This window comes from Caloenas nicobarica, chromosome 5, assembly GCF_036013445.1.
Source record: "Caloenas nicobarica isolate bCalNic1 chromosome 5, bCalNic1.hap1, whole genome shotgun sequence".
NCBI lineage: Eukaryota > Metazoa > Chordata > Aves > Columbiformes > Columbidae > Caloenas > Caloenas nicobarica.
This window is the reverse complement of record NC_088249.1, coordinates 33247621-33271449: the sequence shown is the minus strand read 5'-3', so window position 1 is coordinate 33271449 and position 23829 is coordinate 33247621. Positions and strand designations below refer to the sequence as shown.

General features: G+C 40.6%; 1 protein-coding gene across 1 annotated transcript in view; it reads right to left on the bottom strand.

Annotated features, from left to right (window-relative positions):
• The window catches only part of SPRED1 (sprouty related EVH1 domain containing 1), a 60381-nt gene extending 42626 nt beyond the window's left edge, over positions 1–17755 (bottom strand). Inside the window, exon 1 of the mRNA XM_065635931.1 lies at positions 17081–17755. Coding sequence (XP_065492003.1) covers positions 17081–17112 — 32 coding nt within the window. The 5' untranslated portion in view covers positions 17113–17755. The remainder of the gene's footprint in view (positions 1–17080) is intronic.
• Positions 17756–23829: the final 6074 nt, after the last annotated feature.

Sequence of the window (23829 nt, the reverse complement as noted above, 5' to 3'; positions counted from 1 at the left end):
TTTTACAGAGACTTTATTTTCAATCTTACAAAATGATCATTGCATTTTACAAGAACTTTTAGCCCAGCAACCAAGTTCTTGTGTAAAATAGTACAAAATTTTGCCTACATTTCCATACTAAGTTTTAGAGAGCACAGCTTACCTGAACATGCAAGGAACTGACTTGACAGAAAATAGCTCCCTCAGCTGGAGCTGCATAATTTTTACTTTTTCACTTAATTCAACTAGTAGAGTCATTAAGTATGTAACTAAATTATATTTGTATAACAACACAGTCATCTCATTTTCTTATTTTAACTTACTGTTCATTTCTATGTTCTGAAGTTCTTTATGAGCACATAGCTAGCTTCTTAACAAGAAGCAACTATATCAGATGGAGGAGGAAGCAAACTGCAAGCAGCATAAGGCGTTGCCCACTACCTGCACCAAAGAAACATGAAAAACACCACAGACAACTGCCAACTAGCTTGAGACATATCCAGGATCTGTCTCTATTAAAACATAACTACAATTAAAAAAAAAAAAAATCAAAACTAGACTACACTTTGCCATTGCAACATTTCTTCTTCAGCTTTAATATTGTACACAATGTGGAGCCAGGCATGGGCCATACAGGGTAAGATTTAAAAATACTCTGCCTTTAATTTATAGTTGTTAATGCACCTGCAATCACAGATCCATGACATCTGCAATATTAATACCAGAAGTGTTATTGTAAAGAGTGTTTCACTCCTCATGTTAAGGGCAAATATTCATTCTTCTCAATTTAAGAGATTTGAACATTACTCTCTGTCCACACTTCATTAAAAAAAGGACATAAGTAATTAAAGAAATAAGGAATGAGGCAGCCAAGAGATTTTAACAAAATCTCTAAACACTAAACTAAACTAAGAGGAAGCCTGACCTCATCTCTATTTGCCTTAGAGAGAAAAAGTCATCCTTTACTGAAACGCTGCTCTAGACATAACTAAAAATTGCCACTTCCAGAATAACAAAGAAAAACAATTTTCTTTTCATTGATAAGCAGCTATGAAAAGAAGGCACCTCTGTATTTCTTTGTTCTGTTTTATGTCATAATTGCATGTTATGAAGATTAAACATCCAAAATCACCTTAAAGGCTCAAATGTTAGTGTGAAAAAGTTGAAGGGTTGTAACTCTCCCTCACTTAAACCACACAGTGAACATTGAAAAAAGGATGTCAAAGATGCCACTAGACTTCACATTTTCAGCCCTCAGAAGACAGCTGTAAAAACAAGCTACTTGCAAAAAAACCAAACAAACTCAACTTTGAAAGAAGCTTCTAAATCTATGTTTAACAGCAATGAGTTAAAATACTAAAAGTTAAAAGTCTAAAAGTTAAAATACTAAATTTTAGAGGTCCTACAGGGCTCACAGAACCTCTTGAGGAACAAGGTTCTCTAAATCACGCCACAATAATTTAAGGTTCAGTTAGTATCGAGCACCATTATTTCTTAAGGGCTTTTCTCAGACAGATTATATGTCAAACAGATTTAACCCCAGAGATGTAACATGATCTTATAATAGTTATGACTAAATTACAAGTTTTAAAGTAGACAGCCATCAAAGTAAGGAGAACAGGCAATCGTGGATTCAGGAAATGTACATTCCCCCATAGTCAGCTAATGGCAACTTTAATAGGATGTGATGGATTTCTCTCCACCAGGAGAAAATACTGCCTGCATTTCTGCTTCAACAACCCACGCCAGCTGACTAATGGAGCTATATTTTTGTCTCGTATGAGGACGGTTACTTGCCCATCCTCTAGCAGTTGCAGAATGAAACATTAACAGCAGCTGTGGGGTGAACAGAAAAGCTGCTCTATTTGGTAGCCAAGATCCAAAGCACAGGCCTGTCCCTCCGACCAGTGGAGCTCATTTTCTGTCACAGGGTGAAGACAAGACACAGCACAGAACAAGGCCACTTTCAGGGCTTAAAGTAGCTAACTGAGGATACTTCTAAGGAGCAATAAATCTTCATGAGGAAGAAAAGTAAAAGATTCAGAGAAATTAAAAATAGGGTTCCTGGACAGCAAAGAGACCCTGGGAGCTTAGAAGTTGTTGTTGGAAGTAACTACTGGTGGATCAGAACAGGTTTCTTAAAACAACTCTTATCAAATACTATTAAATGTAAAAACCCTTTATCTTGGCATAACAACAATCCTAATCGTAACAGACCAATCCCAAAGAAACACTTCTGCCACACTACTGAATAATCAGCATATGCCTGCAACTAGAAACATCTTTTAATGCAAACACTTGGGCTTCAGTCCTGCAAAAATTTAAATATATCACTCTGAGTAGACCTACAGATCTCTGTGGAAGTCTGTAGAGTTTATCACACACATAAAAGCTAACACATAAGTCTTGCAGGCAAATTGCATTTGGCGGAATATAAATAACATTGCTGTAATGTGTTTCAGCATCATGGTCTCCTGACTTAAGAACCAAGCATTCTGGTGAAGCCTGTCATTCTTCATACAAAGAGTGGCAGCTTCATAGCCCACAGAGACATTTAAACTTCTCTTTGCAGTTCCTTTAAAGTTTCGGAATGGCGTTTGGGCATCGTTTAAAAGTTGCAAGAAAGCTAACAAGTGAAGCCGATAAGAATTGCCTAGAAATGCTTTCTTTCTTGTACCATGAATACCACTGGTATGACTGGAAGCAATTCTTAGACAAAGTATCTATAGCTTCCAGCACTTCCAAAGAGTACATCAATTAGGCTGTGGAGTTTACTAGGTATTTTTCCAGAATCCGACACACTGGGTGACAGGGAATAACTCAATATGAGAAGCAGTCTTAATAAAAGACTCTAATGTTCACTTTACTGTACTTCAATGAAAAAGCTTAAAAATTTGCTACAAGAAGAGCTTTCAAATAGCGAAACAGACATCTGACATAATTTTAGAAACTTAATGCCAGTATTTTGCCTAATTGACTTTTAAATGCCTACCTAAAACTAGGCCTTAGATTTCTCTCCTTGTCAATTGTCTTTATCTTTTCAGCATTGTCTCACTGTCTCTATTGCCTTTAACTTCTAGCAAGGGTAATCTCGACCAAAGAAAGGGAACTTTGGTAACTGCCAATGTCACTGAGAATTAAAAGAATGGTGTATATCACCTCCTGCAGTCACTACAGCTTCTGCAAACCCCAGCTGGAACAGCAAATCTGTCTTGGCAGAAGGCCCAGCCCTAATAAGAGGAAAGGAATTAGTATATTTTCTAGACATAGGTAGCTCTTACAGCAGGTTTACTTTTGCTCTTCCATCCCCTCTCCCCCCTTATTTTCATTTTATATCTGCATCTCTCTAATCCCACCTTGAAAAAACAATACAGTTCCACTGATGATACATCATCAAGATTTTATAGCACAGAAAGCATTGGTGCAACAAGAACAGCCCTGCTGTAACTTACTTCTAGGAAATTGTCTACAAGAAGCCCAACACCACTAACAGCAATGAGAAATAAAAATAAAATAAAATACTCAGCATCTCTCTCAAACCCATGATTTCACATTTACAGTTTGTATTGCGTTGTCCCAAATAACTAGTCAGAAATTCCTTGCATTCAGTTGACTTATATTAAGCACATTTTGGTTTGTGTAAGAAATGACAGACAGACTTAGAGGTAAATGGAACACACAGATACATTTTGAAGTATTTACCTAACTTTTAATCAAGAAATCCTTTGTTTGCACCTCAGACGTATCTAGTGTAAAGAAGCATCTTTAAAGAAAAAAACAAAAACCCAAAAAACCAGCTTCCAAGTATTAGTGAGGAAGCCACGACTGAATGGAGACTGAAATAAAGCGACACGGGTGATACTTTCCCCACTTCATGAGGTCCTTGTTCAGGGCCAAAGCCCAAGAGCATCAGCACCTCCCAATCCCCTTTTCTCCTTCTGCTAAAACACTACTTTAGCATCAGAAAGCAAGCAGGTAACACTGACAGGACCATAAATTCAATGCATTTCCTAACAAAACTGAGTTGCTAAGTTTTTCCCCAGAACATCATGTTTATCGTTTTTTCTCATTACCTTATTCACATCGTTCTTGTGAGACAAACCTTTTCAAGAAAAGAAATATGCAGTGCACAACACTCTGAAATACCTTGTTTAGATACTACCACTAATTTCAAGTTCTAACATGCAAATATGGACAGTAAACTATACCAAAAGATTAACACTGAATAATCTGGCATAGTAATTTGAGCTCGCTTCAAATTCGGAATGACTGAAAACACAACACTTGTATTGAGAACAGATAAACCATCCAAAATTAAATGACTGCTAAAGTAAAATGAAGTCCTATCAAACAACCACATGGTAAAGTTTTTCAAAGAATCAAGAAACAAATAATATATTTCAGCTCAAACTTCCTGATGAGGAAACAGATGCACATGGAATTTAACCAAGCATAGCAAGTGGAAAAGTCAGAGAAAGGATGTCAACAAGAATTTTTGCCAGATCCTTTTATGGCAATTCTTATGTTTTTATGTAAAGCATTAGTATCTTCAGGTAAGAGCAGCATTAACAACCTAAGATAATAAAATATAGTACTAAACCATTATTAATTTGTGATGCCCTTGGAACACTTTGCGCAGATATTAATTGCATCTCTAAAGATCTTCAATATCTCAGTTATCAAGTTGCCTGAACACTTTCAAAGGGAGATTTCCAGTCTCACAAAAAGGAGAAACTGTAGTTGACCCCTTTGTAGTTTTGAAGTAGTTCTGAACCATCATTTGCCTTGTCACAAAAACTTCCTCAAACTATTTCAAACCACAGATCTGCTTTACCATTAAAAAGCAAACAAGTGAGCAGTTAAGTTCAGTGGATTTTAAATAAATCTACTCCCACTCTCCCTCATTAACTGATCTCAACTGTAAATTTGCTTTAGATGCTTTAAGAGGCAGCTATTAACTACATAGAGACAAAGTTATTTTTTGTGTCAAAATGACAGCACCAGTGCTATTTATTTAGTGAAACTGGATTTGTCAGTGTTGGTAAAATGCAGGGTATTAATGGAATTCTTTTTATTTCTATTTTAAATGGCTTGTGTACTTATGCAGCTTTAGCTTATTCTGAAATACCTCACAGGTTGACAGAAAGGATCTGGAGGAAAAAAAACCAACACACAACACAAAAAAAAGTTAAGTATTTCAATTATGTAAATAGTTTGCCAAAACCCACTAAAACAAACACACCCATAGCACATATCAGTTATACCACTACAAAACTTCATTCCATTTGAGGGGACATTTCAAAAGAAGTTCAGATTTACATCTCTTAAAAACACCCACAGAACTACGAAGATTTGCTTGTATCCTTTTCCGCACAGTTTTACAAATGAACATCAACTTCCAAAGCTTCAGAGTTCCAGACAGATAATTTCATGCCACCTCAAACAGTATTATTAATACTGAATTCAACTTAATTCCTGTGGATCTTGGAAGGTCACTTGGTAGCAGCCTCAACCACCAGATTGGGCAACTGCTGCTGTAAGGCTACGTATTGAAATGAATAAACCACACACAAAACATTTTCCTTTGTGACGGAAATGGTATATAATGGAGTTCAAGAGAATGAAGATGAATGAACAGAAGTTTTATCATGAGGAAAAAAACAAACCTTCAGAAAATGATAGACAGAAGTAATACATGATCCTCCCAACTTCTGCTGTCAGATACTGGGGCAATTTCTGATCGTGCTCTCTATGGAAGTTAAAGGCATACAAATACTGCCTGGCTGTTTAAACCTGGATGAGGATCAATGCGGTCTTCTTGTGACCTACTAGAATAATGCACCAAGAGAACCTCCTACTTTTTGACCAGCATTGTTATTGCCAAAGGACATATCCCAAAGTCAAACAGAAACCATTCCTGACAAAATTATTTGCTGAGCTATTATAAAATAAGAACTAATTGCAGAGGAAGGCAAAAACAGTCCTTTGGAGAATGGAATTTTCCAGTGTAAATAAAGACAACAGAAGTTGCATTCTACTGAAAACAACTAAACTGATTTTCCTGGTAAAAAGATAAAAGCTTGAACAGCATCTTTCGATTTAACTGTTAAGACTGCATCTCTGAGGAATCAAATATACCATTTTATTATACAGAAAAAAAAGAGTACTTGTCTCAGACAAGGAACACTGAAGGTGCAAAAAAAACCCCTCTCAACAAATACACCCTAGATCACAGATATTAATGCTGTAACTGGGAAATGACAGTTATGCTTTCTCCACTGTAAAACACCTAAATTACACAAGAAACAAAAAACGTAGAAAGCAGATCCTTTCTGCTGTAAGATTTGGATCATCATGCCTTATTTGGGTTGATACACCGATCAAAACCCATTGTTTGCACCCTCAGCTGGAAGGAACATGAGGACCTTAAAGCTTACTTAAAAGCTTTTGCTTCATCCATTGAGCTTCAGTTGTGAGGATCAAGCTCATGCAGCGCAGATTTGCTAAAAGATAGAAAAGCAAATCCTATACCTCCCAGGAGCTGCTCAGGCCTAAAAAATGAGCTGAAATATGATTTGGTAAACTTATTTCCAGTTATTCCAAAAGTCGAATCCATACATTTTGACATTGTTCAGAAAAGAAGCTATACAAATAATTGTAGTTCTACTTCAGGAAGATTTATTCACAAACGTCAAGAAAGTTGAATTTTCTCTACTGGGGACCTCACTCAACATTGATTTTCAACATTTCTGTTATGTCTTCTTTCACTGCTGAAAGGAGAATGATCTTGTAGTCTATGGGAAGCATTCTGTCTGTCTACAGCAAAGGAAACACATGGTTTTATTTGGGTTATGTTTTTGTTGTCCCAGAATGGCAAAAAACAGGCTTCTTGCTAGCATTGCTCAAGGGTGAAACCCTGGTATTAAGACCTGTAAGGGTGGTCAGTGAGCCAGCCAAAATGTCTCAAAGAGACGCTAATCAGCGTCTTATTTTGTGGAGAAGTTTTTCTGGAGAAGCTGTATGAGAACACTAATACAGAGAAATACTCAGAAAAAGGCTTCCTAAAATGCTAAAACCAACCCAAAACCTACAAAAATGGGTCTCTCTCTAAAAGCCAACACACTTCAAAACACAGAAACATATGCCAGTTTCAGCAAGATGAAAGAAAAAAGAAAAACACAAATAACAACTAATGCAAGAAAACTGCAATGGTACAGCAGAGAAGGAAAGATGGGAGAACCTGAAAAGCTCCTCTAGTTAGACAGCTAAGCTTATCAGTTTTCCCGTAGTTACTCACAACTTACTCCAGAAGGACAAGAATAAAAGGCCCCCACAGGAAATTACATTATACTAAACCATAGCACTCTAAATTCATGTCTCGCTCTGGAACAGCTTCCTTGACTAGACCTGATCTTCATCCAGAATTCAACCAATAGATGAAGAAGAGCTCATTTTTTCTACTTTGCTTCAGGGGAATGAACATGGACATATTTACTCTTTGCAGGATTTGCACGCAGCCATAACACCGAAATAAAAGGTAGTGAATTCCTGCACTGTCAACCTAGGGAGTTCAAAGACAAACAAAACTGGTTTTGCATCAGTGACAAACATACAACATGCTTGCACAAGCATCTCCTTTACACTGTGCAGAGCATCCTAAGTATAAGATGTAAGATAATTAAAAGCATGTGATAAGGCAGTACTACTTCAACTTCTCCTGAAACCATTTCCCAAAAGTCCTCTTCACCCCCTGAACAACCTGAAAACAGAGAAGTGTCTAATCCCACAACAAGATTCCCTCAGCCTGTCTCTAGCCAAGAGGCTGGGATGGAGGTATGGCCACAGACTCAATTTTAAGTGCCCCAGGCAAATGCTTAACTGATTTCTGCAAATCCTCCATTACCTAACACGGGGTTGTTAACATGCACGATTCTTTTCCATCACCATAGTAACAAAGCACGTACATTTTAAGGTGCATATGGGGGCTTTTCTAGAGGATGTGTCAAGTTGAATACAGCTAAGACAATACAAGATATTTTAAGCAAGACTCGTTCAGTACAAATACAGAAAGCATGAAAGTACTGTGCTAGAGATCATCACAGGACTGTTTAAGCAGTGGTTACACATCCATTAAAAAGTTTTCTGGAGGCTGAAAGCAGCAGAAGATGAAGGAAGACTCAGTCAGGACATTTATGGGCTTTAATGCATAAAACCAGCTGTGTAGTAACAGCCTGATTTTAGACACTCTAACTTCTTCAGGAACCACAGAGCAGAATGTAGTAAAAAAAAATAAAGAACAATACACTTTACCTACCAATTGCCAAAAAAAAAAAAGGTAGAAAAAAAGATCTAATTAGAAAAACATATTTACTGATTAAGAAACGACAAGCAACTGCCATATTCATTTCAATGAGAGCTGCAAGTACTTTGCACTTACATTCCTGAAGTAGTGACATTATTCCTGTAGGATATGAGTGACACCACAGAAACTCAGACTTAATGGTAATCCATATGTTAGGTGCCTCCACAATAAATATGAACATACATGTCAACAGCCTAACTCTGCCACTAGCATGCCAGACGCACATATCCCATAGTGGCATGACTTCTCGTAACAGATGTCATCATCACCTTAAAAGAAACAAACCAAAAGCAAGTTCAGTGTAACAAATGCAGTCTTCCCTCAAATAACTTCTCAAACCACACTAGAGAGAGCTTCCAAACCGGGGGAAAATAACTCAAAATCACAACTTTCAGATAAGGATTAAGAAAAATCACGCAAACAAAAATATAAGAAACTACAAGTCTGGAATAGATTGACAGCAACATTACCAGCATCTGAAATACTCCCATAATTAAAATCTGAAGATTAAAAACCAAAACCAGACTAAACTGCAGTAACAAATGAACAAAACCCTAGCAAACTTGTTAGAACATTGTTTTACTTTTCAGTATTAGTATTTACAGAATTTTAATACTTATTAAGATGCAGTCTTCAATTACACAACATCATCCATGTGCAATCAGAAGGTGCAGTCCTCCACCCTGGCACAGGATGAGCGGCAAATGAGGCAACAGGCTGAAAAAAAGGAAATGGGCATTTCCTAGTATTAAAGCTTTGAGAGCAGAACGCAGGCAATCTGGTTATATTCCTGACTCTGTCTCATTATCAAAATCATAAAAATTCATACCCCCTGACCACATGGATTATATTTGAACAAACAATTTATGTTCTTAGGTCTGAAAATTCCCAAGCATTTCATTTTGCAACTTTGCATTCACCTGGCACACTTATTATGTACCATTGGTACCAGTCATCATAATTTATTCTAGTTTTTCTTAAAATTTTGCAAAATTGAAGAGACAGTAACCCCAAAGACTTTTTGCATAACATCAGTAGCACAGATCAGTAGTATTTGAACTAGAAGTGGAACTTGTGATGAGATATATATAACTGCCCCTTGAAGAGGGCACAAACATACTTAAGTCTACCCTGCAAGAAAACTTCCAGTCTATTCTCAGTCCTAAAGGGAGCAAAGACCAGTGATTAGCAACAGTAATTAGTGCTTAAAAACATACATGTTTGCTACATAAGGTTAGCCACTTATTTAGATTAAAAAAAAAAAAAGTATTTCCCATTTTAAATGTATAGGCCTCAACTCTAAATCCTGAATTAGCTTCTTTAGACCTTTCAGAAATGTGTTCCTCTTCAAGGCTCAACATATATTGGGGTCCTAGTCACAGACTTCATATTAAGGCATGCTGTACTGAGATCCAGAGTAAGCCCACCATACATGGAAAGAAATACATAGTACTTCATCGTGTCTGAGGGGTTGAAAAGTTTCTAGGAAGCTACACAAAAATGCGCAAATCAGAGCAAGCTCTATACTCCCACCTTTCACTATGCTTACTTAATCCTTTCAAAAGGTTAAAGAGAGAAATCACTTCTGTCCGCAAGGTTTATACCACTCATGGAGAGTTATATTTTACCAACTCTGGGTTTATTTAGGGAAGGCATCCAGTTTCAGTAACAATTTTTAATAAACCTGACACTAGTTTTTAGTAATTACTTGTTTTATTAATGAAATTCTTGTTTATTCACAGAATTTGACTTTACTAAAACTGAAATAAATCAGTTTCATTTTTGCTTTGACAAACTTCAGTTAGTGTTGCAACACATCAGTCCAAGTCAAAGAAAAAGAATAATTGTTAACAGTTGTCAGATCATCATGGGGAAGACCTATTTATTTGGTACTTAAAAGAAAAAAGGACAACTCTTCCATAGACTTTAATGACACCAGCTCTCAGAAACCATTCAAGCCAAACATCAGTTCACAGAATTTCCTTAAGGGTTCTGAACAGGTGTTTGATTTGCTGTAGCAGAAGCATGGATTACAAGACTTCCTTACCTAATGAAAATATCACAAACGGCAGTAGTCAAAATTTTCAAACACAAGAATGAATACATCTGGAGGGGAGAGGGGTGGAAAAGAAGAAGAAAAAAAAAATCTTTACCACCTCATTTTTAGATAGGTTTAAATGTTTCAACAGTACACATTTGGGGAATTCTTGTGTAGCACACACGTGAAAAATATTTTCTTTTGAATGGAAACTTGGTATCAGGCAGCAATGCAGAATAGAGCACAGTAACTGCTGAAGTTTCTATGGCCTATTTTTCCCTGTTTGAATTGAAGTATTTACTGTCATATGACAGCGAATTCTTACAGAAAAAATGCTTGTGATCTCCTTGCACATATATATGTATTTATCATCATTATATTTGGACTTTTTAATTATTATTACTATTTATTTTCTTCACCTTATTTGGAGCATTGGGAATTAGGGTCTGCACCTGTGTGTAGCAAGTAAGTTATTATTTAATTGGACACACATTTATAACTAATTTTAGTACTCAAAACACCTAAATGCACATTTGTTGTCCCTCAGCATATCTAAAGATTTGTTGGTCATTTTTTTTATTTCCTTGTCATAAGTAGGAGAAAAACAGTGAATATAAAGCACTGAATATAAATAAATGAATATATATTCTTTTAACAGAGCGATATCACAGATTATCAGCATGAACATAGAGTAAAAGATAAGCTTGAAAATATGTGAAAACTCACATCTAAAATGTCAGCTTGCTTACTGCAAGTAAGTGCTGTTCAATACCACCGTAGTCTTAGTGATTGATCCTGTGTAACCTCATCTAGGTGTTCCTGCTCCGGCGGGGGGATTGGACTAGATGCTCTTTCGAGGTCCCTTCCAATCCCTAACATTCTGTGATCCTGTGTGATTCCTATTAGAGATTTTTCAAGTAGCAGAGATACCATGTTTACCCTGGTACTATATCCCATGAAATCCGCTGCCATATACAACATGATACCACCTTATGTATGAGGAAAACCACAGGGAGTAGTGCCAGCCAACAGATTTTAATAGATATAGTCTAAGCGCTAGCAAAGAAAATCTTCTCTTACAGAGTACAGGAAAAGTAAGCACAACAAAAGTATGCATTGCTATTGTCTTAAGTCTAAAAATATATGTTAACACAGCATACCAAAAGAGCATCCAGTCCCCTTCTTTCCCTCAAAAAACAACAATCGCTGAAGATTATTTCTGCTGAATAACAATACTGGTTAGAAGACAAACTTACCAAAGTATTAGAAAGTATAAAAAATGTCGCAAATATGTTTACATCTTATCGAATTTTCCTTAGTCACCATTAATTAAATAAATACTTCACAACTAGAAGTGCTTTCAGAAAGAAGAATTAATATTTTCAAGGGTAAGAAAGGAGGAACAAATTTTACATTTTCAGGGACCATTTAATTTTTGTGTACAACCAGTTCCAGCCATTCAGTAACTGTGTAAACCGTGCTAGTTAAAATTTTCTTGCTTTAATGTTGTTGCACACTAGAACAGAGAGGAAAAAGACACAGATAGCTCCTTTTTAATACAACCATAAAGAAACTGAGATCTTCAGCAACATGGCAACTCCCAGTCATCTTTCAAATTCCTTTAAGGAAATTGCGACATGTTCCAATTGAGAAAAAACAGTAAGAGGGAGAAAGTAGACATTTAAACATTAGAACACCACCATTTAAGACCACATACACTGTATGCCGTAACATAGTTACTTTTTTTGAATCAGCGGAGTAAAAGCCAAAAACCACAAAAGTATTTCCTTTGTCTCCTTTTTAAACTTATGTCAATATTCTGAAAAGTATTTTTTGTTTCTGGTGTTTGTCATATCCCATCAAGTCATCACCAATGCATATGACTTCTCTAGATGTACACAAGAATCAGTAAATAACAAACAAAAATGCCAGTGTTTAGCCTGAAAACCACTCAGCTTTAATCCTGTGACTTCTGATCCTGCTGAAGATATATTCCTTTGAAGAAATGTCTCCACTTTTGAAACATACACTGACAACCTCACTGCCACTTCAACACTTCAGGAACATTAAATTTTAAATGAATAAACAAGGGAAACACTCGACATTTTTTAATTCAAATATTATTGCTAGCTCCAGTTGTGCTGAAACATCCAGAAAGCATTTTTCTGCAATACCACAGTAATCAAAGAATGTTGCTAATGTGAACTTGTTTTTTAAAACTAAAAAAACAACCAAACAACGACAAAAAACCAGACTCCCACATTATGTAACATGCAAATTCAGTTTCACCTTCAAAATAGTGTCACGTAACATAAAGCCAAAGAGACAGCAAGAAACAGTTCATGAGACTGGAAAAGCTTCCCTGGGACTCTATAAGGAACAATTTCCCAAAAAGAAAATACATCAGGATAGCAATGTTTTCCCATTTTAGAAGATACTTCCCTTAAAACAAACAAACAAAGAACAAACAAAAACACCCACCAAACCTTGCTTCTTTTTACAAATTCCTTATATTAAGAGATGAAGAATTCCCAAGTCTATACATGCTCTAAATAGTAGAAAGAAAATTACCCTGCTGAAAAATGTTAAAATCCTCCCAGAACTAATAACATGAAACTAGTTGGCTTTACTTTTTATGGTATGGTTTCATGTTCATCTTTCAGTATTTGGGCTTGTAATACAAGAAGTTCTGAAGCACAAATGGAGTATAAACAGTATTTTCCTATATATTGAAGTAAGACACGAACATATCAACCAAGTATTTTACTATAAAAATTGAGTTCAGCTTTACTTGTTCAAATCAACACTTCAGGACATTTATAACATCATAATCTAGAAGCTGTTAAACACACAGCATTAGTACATACTCGCTGTTTCTGTAATTTATAATCTCTCCTGAATTAAATTATGCAGGAAAATTAGTATAAGATTACCCATATTTATGTAGCAAACCAATTAGCATATGACAGTCTGAATCTGTAAAAATACAGTAGGTAAAAACAACCCCGAATATAATTCAAAAGCACAAGCATTCCCTGAAATAGAAAGAGGCCACCTGCAAGAGACGGAAAAGTAAACAAGCCAATAAAGCAGTGCTCCTACTTTTCAATAGCAGAGACGCAGACTCCATCTTAAGCCTGTCATCATTCATCCCTACTGAATGGGGACTACATAACGTAACAATTACTCTGTTCTACCTAACACTGAAATTCAGTAGTGTTTCTAGACTGCAATAACATCTGCCACCAAAACAGGAATTCGGTACAGTGCTTGCTGACCTGCCTGTTTTGATATTATTGTGTTGTGTGAACAGGCAATTGACCCATGAGTCCACAAATCCTACTAAATTCTTCATTTAAAACTGATAGTATTTGTGAACACCACCTTGTGTTCATGTGAACCACAGAGATTGCAAAACACTGAGGGGTAAAAAAAGAAAATTATCTGGAGGTTTAGAAATACTCTAATATCTAACTGACAAATACAATAACATCATTACAAGAACAATGTAAAAATCACCAATGAAGATTCATTCGTGGCAATCAGAATTTTATAAGGCCACCTTCCACATGTTCATGACTGACAAGAAAGCTAGTAGTCCTTAATGCAGCTTTTTAATAAATCCTTACCACCACCAAGAATTTAACATTATTAACTGAGGTCAAACTCTAAACACCGCAAATATTTTTATCTTATCCATAAAATGAAGTTTTATAAACAAAGAATAATGCTTAGTTACCAGAATATTCCCGGTAGCCACAATGACACAAAATGCTTTGCAAAGTACCCGTATAACCTAAGGGTTATATGCCGAGATTTTTTTTTAATGAATTTGAGGCCACCGATGTCATCAATTATACTGATAAAATTAAATACAGTGAACTTTAATAGATGATGAATTTCAATTGGTATATCTGCCCTATTTTTACAAATGGTTTATTTGGAGTTTCAATCATATTTCCTAATCATTTAAAGTGACACACTTATGCTGTGTGCAAAATCAACCAAAGAGGAATGACGAGCCTGGCCTCACCAAAAATGGTGTTAAAAAGACGCAAATGAAACTGAAAAATATTTTTCCTATTTTTCTTCTAACATTCTATTAAGCAAAGTAAAAAAAAAAAAAAATCTCTTGAGAAAAAGCACTGTTTATTGTGCTTTGTAAGGTTATACATATTTTGCTCTATAACAACACTGAATTAACTCAAACCAAATATTGTATGTGAGCTTTCCTTTCTCATTTTAAGTAAGGCTTAGTAAACTTCCATGTATTCTCTTAGGTTGCATAAACAACACCACCTCCTCCACTCCATTAATGTATAATTAAGGATCGCCTTAGCGTAACCTGTTAAGATAATGAAATAGTGTTTTCTTGAGCAGTGAACATCACAATTTTAACACCGGCAACCACAAAACAGTAACATCAAAGAGACTGTCTGCTTCAGGGAACCTCTATTACTAAGTTTCATCCGATTTTATTTTTGAAAGATATCAAAATATTGAAAATCAAAGCTAATACACTGACCTCTAAACAGTTTATACCATATTTAAACCTTTCTCTGTTATTCTGATATCTCAGGTCTCTTCAGCACAGCATAGGTTAAGGAGAAATGATGATAGCTAATCTGCTATAGAATTCTCAAAGTCAACTGACAAAGCCAAACTGCAGTGCTGATTTCTATCAATGTAGTTGTCTTCATTGTTACCTGTACTTCATAATAGGCAACATTTTCAGATATCTCATTAGGTATGATTGACTTCCCTCTACATTACGTTGATATGTTGCAGATGTTAGACAATATTGTTCAATAAAATGTAAATTACCCCAAATGGATTAACATAATCTCTCAAAAACACATTCATGATAATGAATTGGATTTTCGGTATTTTATTTTCAAGTCAGTGTTTCTGGAGGGAAAAATATTTCAACGTTTTCTGAATAAAACTCTTCCCTACTCCAATGTTAGACGGTACAGCAAGAAGGTACTTCTGAACGAATGCTCCTTTATACGAAAAAGACAAACACAAACCATAAAATCAACTCCTCCCCCCATCTTTATAGTAACTTCCCATGCTCGCAGCCATAAGCCCTCTTTCTGCTGCCCTCTCTGATAAACCTGCCGGCCTGGCTGCCTCTCCCTTCCCATGCAGGTCTGATCGGCGAGGCAGCTGAATGCAGACACTGTACTGCACTGTGAATGGACAGCCAGGTATTTTATGAATGGAGCTGATCACGTGCTCCCAGCACCTCCCCGAGCTGATATTTCCCACATAACTGTGTCAACAAGCAGCGAACAGCACATATTAATACAGCAGGTCCTGGAGACCTCCCTCCGCCAGCCGCTGGCTGCAGGCTGGTCCTCAGCCCAGGAGCAGCAGCTTGAGGCATTCTGCAGGGCAGGTTTTGCCGCAGGTCAGCGGTGGTGACAGCAAAAATTTTTTTGGTTTTTTTTTTTTTTTTATGAATGGAGATTGTGGTATGCAAATGAGAGCGATTCACAAAAAAGGAAACATGGCGGCGGCCCCGGCTCCGGCCCCGCGGGCGCCGCAGAGGCTCCCGCCCGGCCCGGCCCGCTCCGCGCCGCGCTCAGCAGCGCGGGGCTTAGCGGCTCCGCTCCCCTACGCGGCTTCGCATCCACGGCCCCCGGGGATCGAAGCGTCGTGTTTTGGGGAGCGCACAGGAAGGTGCGCAGGCTTTGCCCAGAGGAAGGCAGGGACACGGGCAACCCGCCTTTCCTGCCGGAGGAGCCCTCTCCGCAGCCCCTCGGCCGGGCTGGGCTGGGCTGCTCCGCATCCACCCACCGCTACCTGCAAGTACAATGGGCGCAGCGCTCCCTCCCCATCGCCATGGCCGCGGCCGCCAGCCGCATCATTCATAAAATCAGCCTCAGCAAACGCCGACATCGCACATCCGAACACTAAAGCTCGGAGGCTGCAGCGATCGACCTTAAACTGCGCGATAACAGAAAAGTTTCAAAATACTTTATATTTGTTTTTCAATGCCATAAAGAACTCGGATGTTTTCTGAGAAATATTTATCTCCTCCGATCCCAAATGTATTTCAAAGCCAGATTACGTGCAGGGGGATACAGCCGCACACACACATTCTCCTTTGGATTTCCTCCAAACCAGTCACATTAAAAATATTAAGATATCCTTGTATGTCCCCTTTTTTGTCAAAAAAAAAAAAAAAAAAAGTCCCAAGTGCTCATTAAAAGGAGGAAAAAAAAAAAAGGCTTCAGGGTAGGTTTAAGCTGTATTTACACTGACTGACTCATCCAATTAAAATTCAGGAGCAGTTTCCTGCAGGATGAAGCTCCCACACACTAGTTTCCATGTGAAATATCTACAAGTAATAGGATATTATCAGAGGTGGTACGTGCCGACACCTCTCCGGGCATTCGAATCCCATCCTCCCCCTCCAAGACACCATCGTTACCTGCACCGTTTTCTACTAGGCTTTAACTAAACCACGCTTTTCTGGCCGCTGGCTCGCAGCCCTTCTAAACCGAGCTCCTTCACAAAGAGGCAGCCTCTGGGCTTCCATGTACGCGGGCAGAAATGCGCAGTACGCGCACGGCGAGGCCAGGACACGTACGTGCGCGGGCAGAGGCCCCCGCGGGTCGCGGAGCCGGAGGGACGCGCCGAGCCCGATCCCCAGCCCGATCCCGGGGCGCGGTGAGGGGGGAACGGCCGCTTACTCGTTGTTAGAAGTCGCCGTCTCTTCGCTCATTTTCTCCTCACCGCGATCCGACAGGGAGATGGAGCAGCACCGACGCAGCCAGGGCGCAGCCAGAACTCACCAGAAACTTCACCATTGTTACCCCCCCCGGTCCGCCGCCCCCGGCCAGGGCACGGGCAGGGTTGGGAAGTGAGGGAGAGGGAGGGGAAAAGCGATCTTTATCCTGGAAACACCAAATCCTGTTGTCCGGCGGTGGAGCGTTAATTCCCGCTGTCTTTAGAGACGGATGATGATGAAGGTGGTGGTGGAAAACAGCAGCAACAACCACGGATCTTCTGCTCTTCAGCTGCTCCCAGTTAAAGGGGAACAGAGTGGCGGAGACCAGGGAGGGCTCCCCGCCGCAAAAAGCTGCACCGCACCGTCCTCCCGCTGCAGCTCATCTCCCGCTGCAGCCGCCTTCGCTGCTGCCCCCTCCGCCTCCTCCTCCTGCTGCTGCTGCTCGGCTGCCTCCCTGCCCGCCCGCCTCTCGCACCCAGCCGGGGCAGGCGGCGGCAGAAATTCCTCCAGACACCAGAGCCGCCGCCACAAGCTGGGGCGGGCGGGGGAAGGGGGAAATGGGCAGAGCGGCTCAGCTGGGCTTTCCCACCCCCTCCAAAGCGACGCCGAGCACTGCGGAGGGAGGACGAGCCGGCCCCAGAGAGAAGGCTGGTGACGGGGGGAGGGAGGCGTTTTAAACCAGCCCGGGGGTGGGAAAGGGGGGGGGGTGGGACGGAGAAGAGAGAGGATGCGTCACGGCTGTTTGTGTGCAGAGCGAGCGGGGAGGGAGGAGAAGAGCTGCCAGGCGAGAGAAGAGCCCCCGGCCGCAGCGACGAGGGGGAGAGGAGGGGAAAAGCCCGCGGGGAAGTTCAGCGGCAGCGCTCCCTCCCCGGCAGCAACTCCATTAGCCGCCCCCGCCGCCTCCTCACAGGAAAACTGGGCGGAAGCGTTGACTTCAAGCTCCTTCCGCCGCTACAGCTTGATCCAAAGTAGCCACGGGGGAAAGGGAGTAAGGCGGAGAGGGAAGCCAGCGATCCCCTGACCCCCGCGCCCGCAGCTGGACGCGCCCGCATCGCCGCCCCCGCCGCTGCGCCCGGCGGCTGCCCCGCGCTCGAGTTTCCTGAAAGTAGTTCCCCTCCCCCCCCGCCGCGGCCTCACGCGCTTCCAGAGGAGCCGCCGCACACGCACGCACGGCGCCGCGGAGGGATACGCGAGCGGGCCCACCGTCGCCCTCCTTCCTGCTCGGCGGGCGCGGGGCAGGGAAGCGGGGGAGCCGCTGCCGCCCGGGGACTCGGCGGCCCCAGCCCGAGGCGGCGGCGCAGGGTCGGCGCGGTTGTTGGCCCCCGCTCGGCGCGGGGCTGCGCAGACCCCCGGGGTTGACGCCGCCGCGGGCCGGGGCAGGCGGTGCGGCGGGAGCGGGCTGCTGGCGGAGAGGGGGCCCAGCCCAGCGGCGGCCTGCAGCGGCCGGGGGCTCGGGGCGGGCGCGGCTGAGGGACGGCAGGCCTCCGCCTGGGCTTCCGCTGTTTTCCTACTTTTTTAAGTCGGACTGAGTGTAAACGCGAAGTGTGCGCAGCTTCCCGGGAGTGCGGGGGGCTGGTGAAGCGAGAGCCCTCGTGTCCCGTTCCCGACAGCTGGCACCGGTGTCTCCGGCCTGAGCCTGCCGTTGGTCTCCGCGTTCAGCTGGAATACGGCGGTGAAGAGGACGGACTGGCGAGCCAAGGAACGCGGTCACGTTAACCTGGATCTGCTCTGCTTTGCGTGGTGCCGTGTGGGGCTGTCACCAGTGTGCCACCTGGAAGGATGTGGTGCGCGGCTCGCCATTGCCCTTTGAAAGGGGAGCCCTTCTGTAATTAGTTCCTTAACGCTGTAAACCTGGGAGCGGTTCTAAGTGGGTGAAGGCATGGGAGGGTGTATGAACTACTGACTTGGCCTCTCTCTAAATGCATACTGAAATGGAAGCGTTTGTGCTTGATCCAGGTAAGCAGTGAAACCAAGAAGCAGCAGCAACTGAACCCACATCCCTTTTCAGGAACTTACATGGTAGACGTGCTGCTTGATCTGATGGAAAAGTGAGGCAGTACTGCAGACCCTGAGGACTCTAAAATCATGAGTCAGACCATCAAGTAAATTAGATTATAATAAAAGATTATATTGTGGTTTTGTCTGTTGGTTGGATTTTGATTTCTTCCTGCCTGGTTTTTGTGTGCATGCTTGTCAACTGATATGTCTCATTGTCTGAAATCTGCGGAGTAAAATACTGTGCTGCTGCTGTAAGACACATCACTTCCTGATGCACATTCATTATTCCTGGCTTTTTATGTACTTCCTCACTTTTTCACAGCTGCTCTCCAAAAGCCTTCTCTGTTAACTGTGATCCCACTTCAGTTTTTCCTGTAACTGTGGGATTTCTTTCCAGCTCTGGTGGTGTCATAGGACCAGCGATGAGCTGTTCTCTCTTCCTGTTTGAAAAAGATGGGGTGAGCTCCCTTGGCGATAATAACATGTCTGATTCCCACACTGCTGTTGGTTGCTTTTCCCAAGGAAGGGATTGACCGGAACATGGGAAATCAGGAGAAGGGGTTTGCGTTGTTTCAAGGGAACCTGGAGTGCCTCACATGACTGTAGGCCAGACTACAAACTTGCAGCATCTGTCTGAATGCACATAAGCAGGACTGTATTGCATTTATCAGGGGTATTTGATGAGGAAATTCTTTCTTCCTTTTCATCCAAGGTTCAAAGTACAATTTGTCTATGGGTCTTGATGTCCAAAGACTTCTCTTGAAGACTTTTTCTGTGTGATTGAAAACTACAAGAAAATGTTGCAGCGAGGAAAAAGCATATACAGTTTTAGTCAGGTTTTAATTTTGGGAGGTGATTGGTTAAAGCATTTTAAATGTAGATCTGTTTTTATATTATATAGCAAGCAAGAAAAGGCACATTTTGTTTCTAGATAGGCCATAGGAATACTGCAATGAACATAAGCTGAAATTCTGTGTTTCTGTAAGAGGGTTCTACCATAAACATAACTGAACAATTACAGTAAACTGCTGTCAGGGTCTCTGATGAAGGTTCAGTAAGACACGTTTAAAGCAGCACAAATCTCAAGCCTGCCATAATAATGCTTGCTTCTTTCTCTGGGAGAAAATTTCCAATTATGTTGTTAAAACCTTCCCGCCCCCCCCCCCCCCCCCCCCAAAAGGGTATTGCAAAAAATGGATCCGTTTTTCAGGGCACAACCTCATCCAAATACTAAAAATACGTTAGAAACCCAGTTTTGTACAATTTTACAACTTGCATGAATCAAATTCAGTATTTGAATCACAGAGCATCCCCCTCCCAGGTGTTTTGAAACTCAGCTGTGGGAACACATTATTCTACTTGGCAATGAGAATCCCCTCAGAGAACTTCCTGTCTTGTGACTGCCAGATATCGTGACTTCCTGCTAATTTAATTCTCTACTGGTTTCAAATTTGAAATATTTAACATTCCGTAAGCTGACAGTTTATTAAGATAATTTTATTAATGTGATCCTGTACAAGAATGCGGAGGGATCAACTCAGTTTGTCAGATGGTGGTATAGCTCTATTCAGATGCACCTGAAGAAAGACATGATGACAACAAAAAGCATCTCTCTTTTTTTTAATTATTCCTTAAATATATTTAATGTAAAAATGCTTTTCACTATGGCAGTTCAATAAAATGAACTGCTTTGTAATACACCACAAAAAATTTCAAATCACTTCAGTCTCCTTAAGGTTTGAATGAGTGTCTTTATTAAGAATAGAATGTGTATTCAGCTGTCAACTGAAAATGTGAAAGTCATCCTGCGACTTTTAGTTGTTTGTGTGAGGGAGGCAAGGGGAGCGGGTTGGACCACTTCTTCACCTGAGGTGGCTCTTCAGCTTCTGGAAGCAGCCTCATGCTGCATTACGGATAGCAGAGGTCTTGCAGTTTCTCTCTCTTCATCTGAATACTATAAAGAGGACAGAAAATCTGCACTGGTCTGTGTCTTGTTTTTGAGATCGTGTTTGTTTGTTTACGTCTGCCTGGGTTGGAAAGGTTGGAGGACACAGTCCTGGAATATTTGCGTCCTTTTGCTGAGCATAAAATGTTTTCAGGGCCTTCCAGGTTGGTTTTTTTGTTTGTTGTTGTTGGGGTATTTTCTTGGTTTTGGTTTTGGTTTGGTTTGGTTTGGTTTGGTTTTGTTTGTTTTGGTTTTTTTTTGGTTTTTTTTTTTTTTTGAGCAGGAAGAAATGATGAGGTGTTTTCAATGCAAATGGCTTGTTTCAGAAGTCTGTGTGAGCTCCGCCTGTGCAAACAAGGCAGAAGCATGCTGGGCATGGGTGACACCATTCAGAGACCTCAGACAAATGACCACTTCATGTCCCAGGCACCACATGTTTTGAGGTCTTGTCTTTCTTTGTGCGTCTTTTCTTTCTGTTGCTACAAACTTTACAATTTAAGTGTCCGGAGTTGAAACCTGGCCTTCCTGCATGTGATCTGGAAAGGGTAAGTCTAAATATGGAAGCCTCTAGTACTTTTCTCTAGAGCTGCTGAGGTGTACTCGCTCTTTGGTGCAGGCTCAAGGGTGACTCCTTAGCTAGAGACAAGATATGCCCAGTATGGAATGGGACAAGTGTGGTTAAAAATCGTTATTTTTTACATTGCTTTTGAGGTTTTCCTACATCCATTGCCTACTTTAGTTGCACTTTACAAAAACTAATCTATACCTCAATGCCATTGCTCCACTGTAACATTTTGATAGCCGTGAACCTCTCAGGTGCTAATATTCTCTCACCTCATTTCCAGAGACCCTTTTAAATGAGAAATGGGGAGGCAACAGTTACTGCTAAAGGAAAATGAAGGCAATGTATGTAGTCAGGAAGCCAGGAGAAATCTATGTAAGTGAAATAATAATCCGTATTCTGTATTTCTCTGTTTTTGTTATTTTCACACATGTCTGCATCCCAAACTCACCAGCTTTTGTCCTTCTGTGACTAGTGCTAGTCTTAAAAATGCTCAGTTAACTAGGAGAAAATATGATGAGGCAGCTGTCTGCTCTATGTTACAAAATATATTTACTTGACTAAGTGGGACTAAAGGATTTCTCATATCCATACTACTACTGAATGTAGAGCCAGCGTACATTTGGCCCAGTATGCTTATTCACCATTCCTTGAAATGGTTCCACTTGTCTCTGTGAATGTGTCTCATGAAAGAGCTGGTCGGGAGTGGCCATGGAGTACAGCAGGACTCTGATTCCGCGGCAGAATAATTATATATACAAGATGTGTTAGCAGGTTAGGTTGCATAATTCTGATTGGCATGGTATTCACATCGTAAAATTCATAATAGTATCAGTGGAAGTTAAGTAATACCATCTGATTAGTCAGTCATTGCAGAACTTAAGTGACCGATTCTTAGTTAAGGTTTAACTCCTAAATATAAAAGCTTTGAATTCTTCCTTGACAGAACACAGTGATGCTTATATTTGTACCCAGATGATAATGATAAATGTACAAAAAATGGAGGTCGGATGGATGTTCTGCCATTTTGAGGAAAATTATTAGAGGTCATTTGGGAACTTCCTTTGTAATAATTTTCATCCAGAATCCTCGTGTGAGTTAAACATTGAGTGGTCATTACACATATTCTAATAAGGATTTAGCTAAACTGAGCTGATTAAATCTAGATTAGTATTTCAGCAAAGTCATATTTTGTTAAGTTTTAACTAGGAATCCCTTTATTGCCTACAGGATAAAATAAGTTTATTCTGCTTGAGGCTACTCAAAAAATGTTTTCCAACAAGATACAAAATCACGTTAGAGTCGAATCTATATCATTTCAAATATGTCGGAGATGGATCTAACTCATTGGAATATCAGAGTTTCATAAATTGTTCCAGTTACCAATTTGTAATAACCTAGAACTCTTTATAGCGGATAGAAAAATGCTGGCAATGGCTGCTACGTGTTGGAAGAATGGAGGCGCAGGTGGGAGGATGGGGGGACATCTTGTTTGTTTTCAGATGTTTCAGCTGATGTACCTCTGATGTGGCTGATGTGCACAGCAGTCGCAGTGGTGATCTGTGGTATCAGTGGTTTGATAACTATCCTTTCTGAGCATGCTCACAAGGCGTTTTGGGATAAGCACGTGTTCAGTTTTTGTGATACCTTATGTGCCTTAAGGTACGGCCGGCTAAGGCAGCATTGCCCTGAAAGAAGCAGCCCCACCTTCCCTCCTGCTCTGCTCCCTTCTCTATCTTGCAACATAGGTGTGTGTTGAGCAATGAACTACGCTGGGCAACTCAACCAGATTAAAACTAGTGTGGGAAATCTGATTAGTCTTTCAGTATTTCCAGTTAACCATGCAACTGGGAAACACTAATGCTCGTCCAAGACTGGATAACATGGAGTGGGGAGCAAGAGAATGGTGGCAGCGCAAAGCTGCTTCTTATGGAGGCAGTGCTGATTTGTGCTGACCTAAAGTGTGGCTTGGTAAAATACCACAAAAATTTGGTAAATAAAAGGAATAAAACAAGCAGTCTTGGTACACTGAAAATTACTGCAATCTCATTTGTTCATGAATGGTTATGTTAAGGCATATTCTGTGAAGAACATGCAAAAATCTTATTTAGAATCTCATTCTAAATTTGAGATAATCCTACATATGTTTCTTTTTATGGCCCATTATTGTCAATAGCCACCTAGAAAATCAGGCCCCAGGATCCCC